Source organism: Pantherophis guttatus, chromosome 7 (genome assembly GCF_059756535.1).
Source record: "Pantherophis guttatus breed Tessera chromosome 7, ASM5975653v1, whole genome shotgun sequence".
In the NCBI taxonomy this organism is placed as follows: Eukaryota; Metazoa; Chordata; class Lepidosauria; order Squamata; family Colubridae; genus Pantherophis; species Pantherophis guttatus.
In genome coordinates, this window is record NC_142069.1 from 17,585,694 (window position 1) to 17,599,932 (window position 14,239).

Genomic DNA, 14,239 nt, shown 5'->3' on the forward strand with positions numbered 1-14,239 from the left:
AAAAAGAAACTGTACATGTGGGAATGACCCACATTTGTGTAAAATACAGCTGACGATGCATTATTCCATGTATCTCATTGGGTTCAGTATGGATGCAAATTAACATGCCTTTAACATACCTGGCTAGGTGGCTCAGTGGCTAAGACGCTGAGCTTGTCAATCAGAAAGGTCGGCGGTTCGAATCCCTAGTATAGGTCTCCTGTGTGAGCAGGGGGTTGGACTAGATGACCTCCAAGGCCCCTTCCAACTCTGTTATCGTTATTTTCGGCCTCAAGTTCCAGTTATCCGGATTTAAATTGGTACTGAGAAAATAGTTGAGGATGTCAGAGGTCTAATGTTTTTAACTATGACCAGCATTCAGGCCAGAGGGAAATGCTCCTTGCTGAGGCCTTGTAGTTAATTGTCCATCATGGGAATGCATCTCACTCAGAGTTATTGTTGCCGGGACTAGACAAACAACCGTAGAAAACAAAATCAGGGTTTTTTTTTCTAGGAAACAGAATGTGAGTATTGCAAACAGATGGACTATTGCAACAGTCCAGAAAACATGGGTCACAAAGCATGTGTTTCCTTTTCCTTTTTTTTCCTTTTCCCCCCCAAAGTGATGGAGCTTATACTTTATGGGTTGGCCACCGAGACAATTCATTTGAGCAAATTAGGAAGGATAGCTTGCAAGACACAAAGTCTATACTTCAAACTAGGGCATACAAAACTTTTCCCAGACCTATACTTGAATACTGCTCACCTGCCTGGAACCCTCACTGTATTTCAGACATCAATACATTAGAGGGTCCAGAGATATTTTATTAGAATAGTCCTCAAATCCTCTGCTCGAAATAAAATTCCCAATATCACCAGCCTTGACATTTTAGACCTCGATAGCAGGGGTGAAATGCTCCCGGTTCGGACCGGATCGCCCGATCCGGTAGTGATGGCGGCGGATGGTTCGGAGAACTGGTAGCAAAAATCCCTGCTCCCCCCACCCCCCAATGCCCAGCTGAGCCACACAATCATCAGAGGCTTTTTTTTTAATTTTTAAAAGCATTTTTTCTACAACCTCTTCCGACGAAAAAATGTTTTTAAAAGTAAAAAAAAAAGCCTATGATGATCGCGCGGCTCAGCTGGGATCCTCAGAAGCTTTTCAAAGCATTTTTTTCTTCAACCTCTTGGCCGAAGAGGTGGTAAAAAAAATGCTTTGAAAAGTCTCTGATGATCCCAGCTGAGTTGCCTGATCGCCAGAGGCTTTTCAAAGCATTAGAAAAAATGCTTTGAAAAGTTAAAAAAAAAAAAAGTTGGCTACGCCCACCCAGTCACATTAACCCCCCCACACCAAGCCACACCCACAGAACTGGTAGTAACACATTTTACATTTCACCCCTGCTCGATAGCAGTGGGGGAAGGGAAAGGGAAGTAGGAAAGAGAAGGAGAGGAGGAACAATGAAAGTAGGAGGAGAAAGAGGAAGGAAGAGAAGGGGAGGAGAAGAAGAAAGGTTGTGATAAAGGTAAATGGTAAAAGAGCAGCCCCCAAAAAGTAAAAATTAAAAATGAAAGTTAAAAGATAAGATGAATGAAAAATGATGGATAAATGACTGTAAATGTAAATGTGTTTATGAGAAATAAAAATAAAAACTTTTTTGAAAATAAATAAATAAATTTAAAAAGTCCAAGGGAGAAAATTCTTGCATTCCACAACTCCAAGCTCCACAAATACCCGAAAACTCTTGGAAAAGTCTGAGGTTTCAAAGTTCCTATTCACTTAAAGGCCCCAGTCTCAGATTATTTAGTAAATTAAGCGCTATTGTGGTGTTGCCTATTCCCTCCATCTCTTTTATTCATTTACCATGCCCACAAATTCTTAAGAGTTTAATCTTATGTTCAGAACAAAAACTGGACTTTAGTTTCTTATTACTGCCTTCCTTGCTAATTCAGTTCTGATAGTCCTGTAGGCTCTGATACATAATCAGGGCTTAAATCAGTTGTTTTTCCAGATTTTCTACATCAAGTGAATGTGTCAATGTCCGAGATGGCGACATTGAGGCCATGCCCCCTGCGTGCCATTTCGGAGTTGCCACAAGCAAGGAGGGGGGAGGGGATTGCACAGGGTGCACAGATGGGTGTGAGGTATTGGGTGTCTTCGCCAGCCTCAAACACCGCTGCTCCTATTCCTCGCTCCTTCGTCCCACCGCCCGTGAGTCCCTCACGACTACATCCCTCACACCCATCTGTGCGCCCCGTGCAATCCCCTCCATTCTCCTCACTTGTGGCCTTGATGTCGCAGTCTCAGACGTTGACAGAGTGATTTAATAAGAGTGAAAAGTACCAAATTCAAGTGCGAAAGAAGGCCCGTTTTTATCTTTATATCTAATGTACGCGGATTTGCACATAGTCTATGGCAGGGGTCCTTAAACTATGGCCCAGGGCCGGATACGGCCCGCCGAAGCCATTAATCTGGCCCGTGTGGGACAATGAGGCTGCCCCGTCCACATCACCCCACCTACCTGCTGGCCCGCACCCGCCTTCTGGAGGCCAAGGCCAAAAACAGGACACGTGGAGGCCTCAGGAGGCCAAAGTGGGCGGCAAAGTGGTACTGGAGTGGTACTGTTATCCTCCCCAGCCTCCAAAGAGGGAAGGAGGGAGGGAAAGAGGGAGAGAGAGAAACACACGGGGGGAGGGAGGGAGACACACACACACACACACACACACACACACACACACGCAAACAGAAGTCCCTCACCTGTCCCCAAGGCAGCCGCATCCCTTCACTAACCTGCTTTCCACCCCCAGGAGCAAAACAAATTAAAGTTTAATTTGTGTGTATTGTTTAATGGACTGCTAAATTGGCCACGCCCACCCAGTCACATGACCACCTAGCCACCGCCACCCAGCCGGTCCGGCCCCCCCCAACAGTCTGAGGGACCGTGAACTGGCCCCCTGTTTAAAAAGTTTGAGGACTCCTGGTCTATGGAGAGATTAGAATTATGAAACATCCTGAAAATATACTTGCTGGTTTTGATTCACAGATCTCCGCCTTGGCCAAAAGTGCGGAATCAAGTTGTGAAATATCATTTTTTTTTTAAAAAAAAAAACCAGCACTTTAATGGTGCTGCTTTTGTATTTCAATTAAGGAAGAAAGTGGGAAATTCTTAAATCAATGAATGTCTACTCTATTAAAAAGCCATTGCTGATGAACTATCTTTGGCTTCTATGATTCTATTTTCAACCAACTTTTATAGACTCGGGAAGCAATTTGCACAGAGGTTGTGCTGATAAGATAACAAATGAAAAGAGTAAGTTTGGCAAAGACAAAAAGGGTTGTTTCAGCATTCTCAAGTCCAAAGATCCATCGAGTTCATTTGCATTTTACATACCTTGAATGGTACAGATAGTCCTCAATCTACAACAGTTCTTGTAGTTACAGCAGCACTGAAAATATGATTTAGGACAGTTTTCGCATTTACAATCCTTGCAGCATCCCCATGGTCAGGTGATCAAAATTCGGACATTCGGCAAGCGACTCATGTTTATGACGGTTGCAGTGCCCCAGGGTCATGTGATGTCTTTTGCTTTTGCGACCTTCTGACGAGCAAAGTCAATGGGGAAGCCTAATGCCCTTAACAACCGTGTTAAGGACGTAGCATCTGCAGTGATTCGCTTCACAACCGTGGCAAGAAATATCTCACTTAACAACAGAAAGTTTGGGCTCAATTGTGGTCGTAAGTTGAGGACTACCTGTGCTCAGATGTTTTAATGTTTTTTTTTTTGCATTTTAAAGGTTTTTATTCTTTTTATTCTTTTGGAATGTTTTTAAGATTTTAATTGTAATACATATATTTTCGAATATCGTGAGCTGCCCAGAGTCATTTGTGGAGATGGGTGGTCATAGAAAAATAAAATAAAATAAAATAAAATAAAATAAAATAAAATAAAATAAAATAAAATAAAATAAAATAAAATAAAATAATAAAATAAAATAAAATAAAATAAAATAAAATAAAATAAAATAAATAAGCAAGCAAGCAAGCAAACAAGCAAACAAATAAATAAATCACCAATCATCTCAAAGAATCTGCTAGTATATTAATGAGGCTGATTTCTACTTTTGTTTAGCTTGTGGTTTATAGCTAAATAAACCATGTATTACAAAAGACATTCTTAAGAGTCATCTGGCCTGGTTCCCAGGACAATCACACTTTGGCTAAAATGCTTGCAGCTTTGGAATTTTCCCTATTTGGAGAAATCTTAATATTAGGACCACCATTTCTGGGCTGCTGAAATCCAGATGCCACTGAACAGTAGCAAAGAGATGGAGAAACCATTAGCTTTTACAAGGCCGGATATGTTAGTCATACATGATAACCATTCAGTGTCTTTTTGATTCTATAACACAGCCTTCCTTAGCTGGTTGGATTACAATCTGTATAACCCCAGGCCTTTAACTTTCCTTACTGTTTCTATGTTCTCACCATTGTCTTCTTTCTCAAGCAGTTTTCATTAGGATCGGATTTAATGATAAACAGCAAGTGATACTCGAGAAGTTGATGAACAGTAACTACCAATATTCCTAGGAAGCATGACCTGCTTGGAAAGAAGAACAGTATTGCAAGTCAGCAATATCTTGTATCAAGCCTTACTCTTGGCTTGATACAAGAATTTGGGTCACATTTTGGCCACCTAGAGTTGCCTCAAACAGTGACAATGGGCAATATATAGATTTAATTAATAAACAAGGGTGTGAAGTGCTTCAGATGCAATTCCCAAAAAGGGATTTGGAAAGAATCTTGCAGAACATGTCTTAGTTGCATCATTCTGGAAAAAAGCAGGGTGCTTAAAAAAAGCTGCAAAGAAGTGCTAGATTTTTGGTCCACATGTCTATGGAGATTCTCAATCATCCAGGTCATGGTTGTCCCAAGGGCAGTTGCCTTTTGAAACTTATCTTTTCAAAAGCACCTTTGGGACATTTGTAGTTCACCTGCTCTTAAATACCTTTTGGGTAAGAAATTACAAGTGCTGCAACACTTCGGTGGAAAATATGCATAATTACCCTACTCCAGAGGCCCTCCGGAGGCCAGAAACAGCCCATTTCCCAACTTCCAGAAGTCGGCAAACTGAGCTCACGTGCCCACCGATATGGCTCCACGTGCCACCTGTGGCACGTGGTGCCATAGGTTCACCATCACGGCCCTAGTGTGAAATGTTCTTTTTTCTTCTTCTTCTTGAAAGCACATTTAACAAATGACATTTGTTCCACCAACATTTCCTCCCTTTCTGTTACCAACAGGGGCCTTCTTAATTCCATATGCCATCTTTCTCTTTATCTGTGGAATTCCACTCTTCCTCTTGGAGACAGCTTTGGGACAATACACCAGTCAAGGAGGAATCACTGCCTGGAGAAAGATCTGTCCTATCTTTGAAGGTACATTGGTGGTACATCAGAAATCCTGGTAACTTTCCATCAAGAACTTGGTGTACTTTTTGATTTGATTCCCTCTGAGTTTCCTAGCCACAGGGCATGGCTGAGGGCCAAAGGCTGACAGTGCACCTGTTTCATCCTATCCTCAAAGATAAAAGTGTGAGTCATCCAGAGATTCTCTGTTGGAGGTAGAATTAGTGTTGCGTAACAAAGAGAGAGGTAAAGAAACGACCAGATTGGGGGGGACTGGGACAAGGCATGCCTAGAGTTGGAACGCATCCAGGATGCTGGAGAAAGCAAAGGGCAGATACTTGGAAATGGAATCTGGAATCAAAACAAAAAGACATGCCAGTGGTTACTTTTAAACATGTGATGGGATTTAGATGAAAGTAGCAGCAAAGCAAATTATGGACTGGGATAGATTTGTGAAGGCATCTCTTTCAAGAAGCAGCTGGATATCGAAAACTTTTTGAGTAGAGGTTAATCCTCTCTTGCAAGAGTTAGATTTTATTTATGTTAAATATGCACTCAGTTCTTTTTCTTCTGGCCAGCCAGCAAATCAGAGTCTGCGTCCTGCCCAGTAGAGAAGACTCTTGGCTCCATTCAGATCATGGACTAGCTTAACACATTTTAGCATAGTGGGTTGCCCCCACTCCAAAGTATATAGTCAGTTTGCAAATCAGTGTCTCAGTCAACCTCAATCAATTGTGTTAGTGGGTTGTTCAAAAACAACCAACTTACATAATTTCAACCTGCAGATGGGAAATGTCGATTTTAATCATTTCTCATGAGCAAAAGTTTCATGCATGGGGCTTTGCAGATGTGGCGGACCCCAGTTTCCAACAATGAAACAGCTTGGGAGATAGGCTGAGGAAAATAGGAATAACATTGGATGTACTAAAGCAGAGGTCTCCAAATTTGGCAACTTTAAAATTTGTGGGCTTCATCTCCCGGAATTCCCCAGCCCCAAGTTCTTTGTCTTCAGATCTAATACAGGAGGACATTTTCAACCATGTTATAAAGAGAGGTTTGAAGATCAAGGGCCATTCTTGTGTACAGAGAAGTGGAAGAGAGATGGATTGCATAGTTAGAGGTGTCCACTCATTATGGGTGATGTTCAGTGGGCGTACCGCTAGCGGTGGTGGCGGGAGGCTCCGCCCACCCACCCAGACATCATCAAAAACACTCTGTGCATGTGCAGAAGCACCGCACGCTACCAATAGCGAACCGGTACTGCCAGGATTTAAATCCCACTATTGGTGATGTTGTAGTAACTGATAGTACACCACACATCATACAGCCAGCCATTTGTACTGCTAGGACACACAGCTGAGTACTGGGCTCCTCCTCCACTCTGTCCCCCAAATTATTCTTCCTGGATCAGGTAGAGCTTCTTAGCTGTTCCTTCTCCATTCTCCTATTTATGCTACTCAGAGAGTTCAGCATTCCTTAAGTCTTCTGCAGTTTTCCAGATGTGATGGATTACAACCAGTGCTGAATACAATTCAAAGGCCAATCCCAATTGGCTGCTGGAAATAGAATGGGAGGGTGCTCATTGGGTCTATCTCAGGCAGCAAAATGAGAAGGGTTGGCAGAAATACAAAAGACGCCATCCGCGTTAGAATGTGTCTAATGAGAGCAACTGTAAGGAAGTCGGCCAACAGAATAAGAACAAAATTTATAAATTGTACATTAGTTTAGATGCTTTGCTCTACAAACAACTTTACAAAAAAAATTGAAAAGCAAGGGTTTTTTTCAAATGTATATTGATAGGGTTTTTTAAAAAAATATTTTATTTATATAATGCATGTTGGTGCAAACAAAGCACAGATTATGACAGTTATCCCCCCCCAAATCTATAGTGCCAAACTGAAAGTGGTATTTCTGACTATGGTCATTGAAAAATGTCCTGATGGAAACGTTGCTGCGTCATTGCAGATTATTTTTAAACCAAGCTGGGCCAGCGTCAACATTTGGAGTGGTGTCAAAAGAAGAACCAATAAAGCATCTTATAAATTAGGGTGGGGGCAAAGAATAAGCATACAAGATCCCTAACCCCTGCACCCTAAACTGCAGACCTAAAGTTAAGGTGGGTTAAGTTGATAGTACAATGAAACAGTGTGAAAGTACAGTTCTTACCAGTATCCTATAGCTTACATTGCATAGACTGAATCTACTGTTTTTTCCCCAGAGTTTTCCATTTTGTCTCATGTATATTGTTAGCATCCAGAAACATCAGCAAAGAAGAGTTCAATCATCCCACAGGCTTTCCATTGTACATATTTCAAACAAGAGCTATGTTTGGGCTATGATGCATGACCAATCTAAAGGCCAAATTGCATGTGATGATAAATACATATTTCATCAACAATGCTCAATCTAACAATTTCATTTGAGATGTAGATCAAGGGCACTGCACCGTTTTCAAAATAAAACTCTGCGCTGAGTTTTGCTCCCAAAAAATTCACAACAAAGAAGCTGTCAAAACCAATATTGGATTTTTCCTCTTCTTCCTCCTCCTTCAACTTCTATGCCTGACCTTGGAGGGGAAGTGGGAAGAATCTTATTGTCTCTTGGATGATGTCCAAAGGATATCAATTTTAGCTAGCATATTATTGAAAAACTAGCTAATATTGCTAATAGTTCAGGCCTGTCAAACTGACCCGCGCAGGCCACACCCACCTCGGCTCCACAAAGGAAAGACACATCGTAATATGTCACGATATGGCCCACAATGTGATCGGGTTTGACACCCCTGTAAATAGTTAGTTCAGTGTGAACACGTAAACCCAGAAAAGTGTTAATTGAACAAACCACACTTTGATTACCCATGGATTGGTGTTTTATGTAAACACACCTTCTATGCAGTCCTAGCATTAAAAATGATGGAGACTCCATTTACTCTCTAATCAACACTCATTGAATCAAAGCAGTGGTGGAATTCAATTTTTTTTACTACCGGTTCTGTGGGCGTGACTTGGTGGGTGTGGCTTGGTGGGCATGGCAGGGGAAGGATATTGAAAAATCTCCATTCCCACCCCACTCCAGAGGAAGGATACTGCAAAATCCCCATTCCCTCCCCATTCCTGGGGGAAGGATATTGCAAAATCTCCACTCCCACCAGTGGTGGGTTGCCCCCGGTTCGCACCGGTTCTATAGAACCAGTAGTAAAACTGGTGGGAGGCCCCGCCCACCGACCCCTACATCACCAAAATGCTTCTGTGCATGCGCAGAAGAGAGCGCGCACGCACGAGTGAAGCGAGTGTGCATGCGCGGCCCCGCTGCGAACCGGTAATAAAGGTAAGTAGAACCCACCCCTGATTCCCACCCCACTCTGGGGCCAGCCAGAGGTGGTATTTGCCGGTTCTCTGAACTACTCAAAATTTCCGCTACCGGTTCTCCAGAACCTGTCAGAATCTTCTGAATAGCACCCCTGAATCAAAGGCAGTTGCCCGCTTCCCATTTCCTGATTGAACTCTTACCTATCTTTTCTCTTCTTTCAGGAATTGGATATGCTTCACAAGTGATTGAATCTTATCTGAATATTTATTACATTGTCATTCTGTCTTGGGCCCTATTTTACCTCTTTAACTCCTTCTCAGCTGTATTACCCTGGTCCAATTGCAACAATTACTGGAACTCAGGTAGGTACATACCTGCAACTATCTGCAGCATATAACAACAGTAATAACAGTACATCTACTATTGGCTTTGAGTGACAAAACAACATGGACTTATGATATGTGCACCAGTACCTTTAGATCAGTGATTCTCAACTTTGGCAGCTTTAAAATGTGTGGACTTCAACTCCCAGAATTCCTCAGTCAGCAAGGCTGGCTGGGAAATTCTGGGAGCTAAAGTCCACACATCTTAAGGTTGTCAAGTTTAGGAAGCACTGCTTTAGGTGAATGGCATGTTACGTTTTCTTTCTCTGACTCAGTAAATGTGTTACATATGTGGGGTGTGAACTTCTTGAAATTGAAAAACCTTGGCATTCTTTCACTTAGAAAACAAATTCCTTATGTAAAGAAGACCTTTTAAAATTGTAGAACTTTTTGTTTTGGTTGTATTTGTGTGTGTGTGGGGGGGGCTGATGCAGCTCCTCATTAAGGGAAGGTTGCAAAATTATAAGTAGATTGCAACCACCAGATTTGTGTTTGTGTTGTTTGGATAGGAAGCAGAGAGGCTTCATCTCCATCTTTTCTTTCCTACTTACCCAGCCAACTTTTCACACCTCCAATGAATTGGAATAAAAATCCCATCCCATTAAAAATGATGGCAGAAGTAGCTTTGGGTAGGCTAAGGCTCAAGAGGGAGCAGATGATGAAAGGATTGTCATGCCAACATCATGTAAGCTCTACTTAAGGGGTGTCAAACTCAAGGCCCGCGGACCGGATGTGGCCGATGGGGCCACCCTGAAAACAGTGAAGGATCGGCCCGCGGTGCCTCTGCTAGCGAAAATGGAGCATGGGAGGGCCGCACATGGCCCCCCTGAATTCCATTTTCATTATTTATTTATTTAATTTATATACTGTCCTTCTCCCAAAGGGACTCAGGGCGGTGTACAGCCAGCATAAAACACACAAATATAAAATTTAAAAACAATTTAAAAATATTAAATAGTTTGGCCCATATCAAATTAAAATAAAACTACCCGATTTAAATGTTTTAAAAAAATTAAGAATTGACAATTAAAAATTTTAAAAAAATAAAAGTGTCTTGAGGGCCCCACGGAAGGTGTGTAAGTCGGGAATCCTCCGCATCTTGGGGGGAAATTCGTTCCAGAGGGCAGGAGCCCCCACAGAGAAGGCTCTCCCCCTGGGGGTTGCCAGCCAACATTGCTTGGCTGACGGCACCCGGAGGAGCCCCTCTCTGTGGGAGTGAATTGGCTGGTGGGAGGCTATTTTGCTGCCAGAGGGTTGCAGGAGGCTGTCGCAGCTGAAAACGGAGCTCACAAAGGCCGCGGGCAGCTCTCCCCCCCCCGAGCTCTGTTTTTTCTGGCAGAGGGTTGCAGGAAGCCGTTGCAGTTGAAAATGGAGCTCGGAGGCCATTTTTGCTGGCAGAGCACTTGGGCCACCACAGGCGCCACCGACACGAGTGACGTCGAGCTCGCCATGCCCACCTTGGCCATGCCCACCCTGGCCCTGAGGTCAAACACAACCCTGATGAGGCCCTCAATGAAATCAAGTTTGACACCCTTGCTCTACTTCTTTGTACATGCATTATGATATACTCATATGAAAGTGATGAAACGTATGTCACAATGGTATGGTCGTACTTCTATCATTTTAACACTTCTGATCTCGGCATATCTGGACGGTAGGTTAGTGGAGGTGGTTTTTGCACTTTTGTCAAAAGCACTGAAGCGCTTCTAGGTTGAAAGGATTAGCCAGTGACATCACTGTTGTCTTGGGCATGCCCAGTTGGGAGCTCCTTTCATGTCCCTGGCAGGAGTTGGAGTGAAGGACGAGAACTCAACCCTGCCCCATGGCAGCTGTTGGGTCTCGAACATGGGCTTGCTAACCTCCTGCTCATCATTCCAACCACTCGAGCCACCAGGCTCCTTTAGTGGAGATGGCTGAAAACCATTCTCCCATCAATAAATTCAAACTCTTCTCTACAATCTTAGCACACCTCTCTGATTCTTTGGGATGCAGACCATTTTTAAAAAGTTGGTCTCAACCTCTGGCCTCAAGAATGATGGCATAAACTGAGTCTGCCCCATAGTAATCAGATGCAGCATAATTCCTTGCCTACCTCTTACATGCCAGTGGCTACCCATGTCTTTATTTAGGCAGAATTCTATTTGTTTTATTTCATGGAAATGGATAAACTCTGGAAAAGCAGGGCAACCCAATAATGATTCAGGTTGACCTCTGAACATTTTTAAAGTTCTGATATACTCTGCTTTGCATGTTCATTTTACCTCCTTTCTCTGGGGGTGGGGTGGGGGGATGTAGAATATGAGTGTTATTCTCCATCCTCCGTCATTCAGCCCTTCAAGGTAGATCAGACTAAATCAATGTCATGTATGTCTGTAATATGTTTATCGTTAATCTACACTAATGGAATCCTAGAAGATTGAATGCATTCCCATCACCTCATCTTTATGTAAGACATTTACTCACATTACATTCTTACCCTGAACACAGAACTCTTTTCTCTGACCATTGTCTTTGCCTTCTGTCTCTCAAGGCCATTCCCTTACCCTCTATATCTCCCTATAACCAGATGTTTATGTCCCACTGTAGACACACCGTCTACTTCTGTTCTATAGTCAACCTTTTCTCTACACATCTCTAGGAGACAGCAGGGCAATTAGACAACTTTAAACCCCAGATTTAGTGTTGTAAAAGAGGGGGTTGCCTTCCCAGAGGAGAATGGGACAACTTGCCACAGCCAATTTGCTGTGGCCAACTCACCACGGCCAACTCACCACAGGACAACTCACTGTGAGGCAATTTAACAATTCTATTTAATTATTTAAAGTAAATAAAAAGTTATTTTAATTTTTGCCCTTCGCATTTCATTCTGTCCCTCCTTTTGCATCCTTTCTGTAATGATTCTATTCCACCATTTCTTTGATATTAGTATTTCTTGTCCCATAGCAAGTTGTCTTGTGGCAAGTTGGCCATGGTGAGTTGTCCCACAGCAAGTTGGCCGTAGTAAGTTGGCCATGGTGAGTTGGCCATGTCAAGTTAGCCGTGGCGAGTTGGCCTCAGCAAATTGTCATAGACCCTCCAAGAGATGGTAGCAATGGACACTTCACTTCCTTTGAAAAATAACGACCCAATCTTGCTGTATTTGGGAATCCTTTAGCTAGTTTTACCAAAGGGAATCTAAAACTTCTAAGTCCTCCATTGATGGCACCACTAGAAATGAAGCTGAGTCCTAGCAAAGAAAGAAATTTACAGGATGGTGTGCAACATTATGTATTCCCCCATGTTTCTGTTGTGTCCCCTAGGCAGTAATAAAACCTCACACAATGTTTATCAGGTGCAATTTCCTCACAGTGTACTACTTCAACATCCAAACCTCCTTTTTGGCTATTCCTGTCTTCCTGCTGGCTTATTCTCCCAAGTTCCTTAAAGACAGAGGGTATATTTCTCTCCCTCAGAACATCGCATGATTCAGCTTTTACATAACCTAATGTTTTGTCCAATTTGGCAGATGTCTTGTTTGGACTGGCCATCTTTCAGCTTCAGCTTGTCACTGGTTTTGTTCAACTTTACCTCCTGTGAAGCTTTTCTGATTTGACTGGTCAACCTGGGGCTCATACAGCACCGTCAAAGGTTTCCCGTACTTCCTACTTAATTAAATAATAAGTTTAATTAAATAATAAATAAGGAGATGTGTGTCAAAAGTCAAGATAGCAACCATGATTGTTTTTCTCTGTGGACATTCCTATCTCATAGGAAAGTGGGAAGCTCCTCCCCCCTCTCCATCAAACATTTGTACATATGAAACCCATTTCTTTTAAAACATTTACAAAAGGTATAAATCTACTACTGTATCTCTTTTATCTCTAGTACCTATACCTCTAGTACCTGGCCTTTTAAAATTTATCTCATGTCTTTTCCACTCTTTTCCTCATATGCTCTCCTAAATCAGCATCTGGCTTTGATCTTCCGAGCCAGCCACATTCATCTGGTCTCTCTCTTCCATGTATTGGCATCCACTCTGTGTGTGTGTGTGTGTGTGTGTGTGTGTGTGTGTGTATTGTTGTTGTTGATGATGATTATGATACAAGGAAGGCTTGCATCATGACCATTCCACCATTTTGTCTTCTCAATACCAGAGCTTCCATGCAATACTTCTCTGTGTTATTCAATGGCATATAATTGCTAATGTTCCATAATCAACTTTTCCTAACTTTTTCCTTATAACTTTGCTGTAAATAGTCTATCTTTCAGATTCTGTTGAATCTCTCAAACATGTTAATCTCCCATTTGCTTGATAATGATTGATGCATTCCTCTGTAACTTTGATGCCCTCCTCTGTAATTTTATTCTTTGCTAAACATTTTCATCAGTAAATTGCCTCCCATTGCCTCCTTCCCTACTAAAAGCAACAGAACAATATAGCAATAGCAATAGCATTTAGACTTATATACCGCTTTACAGTGCTTTACAGCCCTCTCTAAGCAGTTTATAGAGCCAGCATATTGCTCCCAACAATCTGGGTCCTCATTTTTCCCACCTCGGAAGGATGGGAGGCTGAGTCAACCTTGTGCCAGTGGGACTTGAACTGCTGAACTGCTGGCAATCAGCAGTCAGCAGAAGTAGCCTGCAGTACTGCACTGTAACCACTGCGCTACCACGGCTCTTCAATATTCAGTCTTTCCTGCTGAAGTGAAGCTACTTCTGGCCACTTATAATAGTCAAGCAACATTATAGCACAATGGTAACCCACTGGAATCCTATCAAAGGGTCCTACAATGTCAATCACTACATTCTCTGAAGAAGGACCTGGAAGTAGCTTAGATGTAATGGTGTAACCCCTCCATTCAATTTCCTCAGGTCTCATGCTGCAAACCTCTCCTACCCATGACCGTAAAAACTGCTGCTGAACTACATAACCAAAAGTTACCTTTACAGGTAAACATACTTGAATTTTAGTTTGACAAGTCATTGGGCTTGAAAAGAGCCAGATTGATCTAGTGATTAAGGCACCAGACTAAAAACCAGGCAGACTGTGAATTCTAGTCCTAGAAAGTGAATTCTAGTCGTGAAAGCTTTTACACTCCCTCAGCCCAGCACACCCAGCGGTGAAATCCATTTCCCTTTGCTACTGGTTTGGGAATGGGAGCGCGTACGCCTCTTCTGCCCA

At 42.5% G+C, this 14,239-nt stretch overlaps 1 protein-coding gene across 2 annotated transcripts in view; it reads left to right on the forward strand.

Annotated features, from left to right (window-relative positions):
• LOC117655362 (sodium- and chloride-dependent betaine transporter-like) overlaps nt 1-14,239 on the forward strand; it is a 75,778-nt gene that overhangs the window by 14,548 nt on the left and 46,991 nt on the right. The window contains exons 3-4 of one of the 2 annotated variants that reach the window (XM_034402752.3): nt 5,279-5,413; nt 8,914-9,054. In XM_034402752.3, the coding sequence (XP_034258643.2) occupies nt 5,279-5,413; nt 8,914-9,054 (276 nt within the window). Of the gene's footprint in view, nt 1-5,278; nt 5,442-8,913; nt 9,055-14,239 lie in introns of both variants that reach the window. The other variant, XM_087873703.1, reaches the window with a different exon arrangement.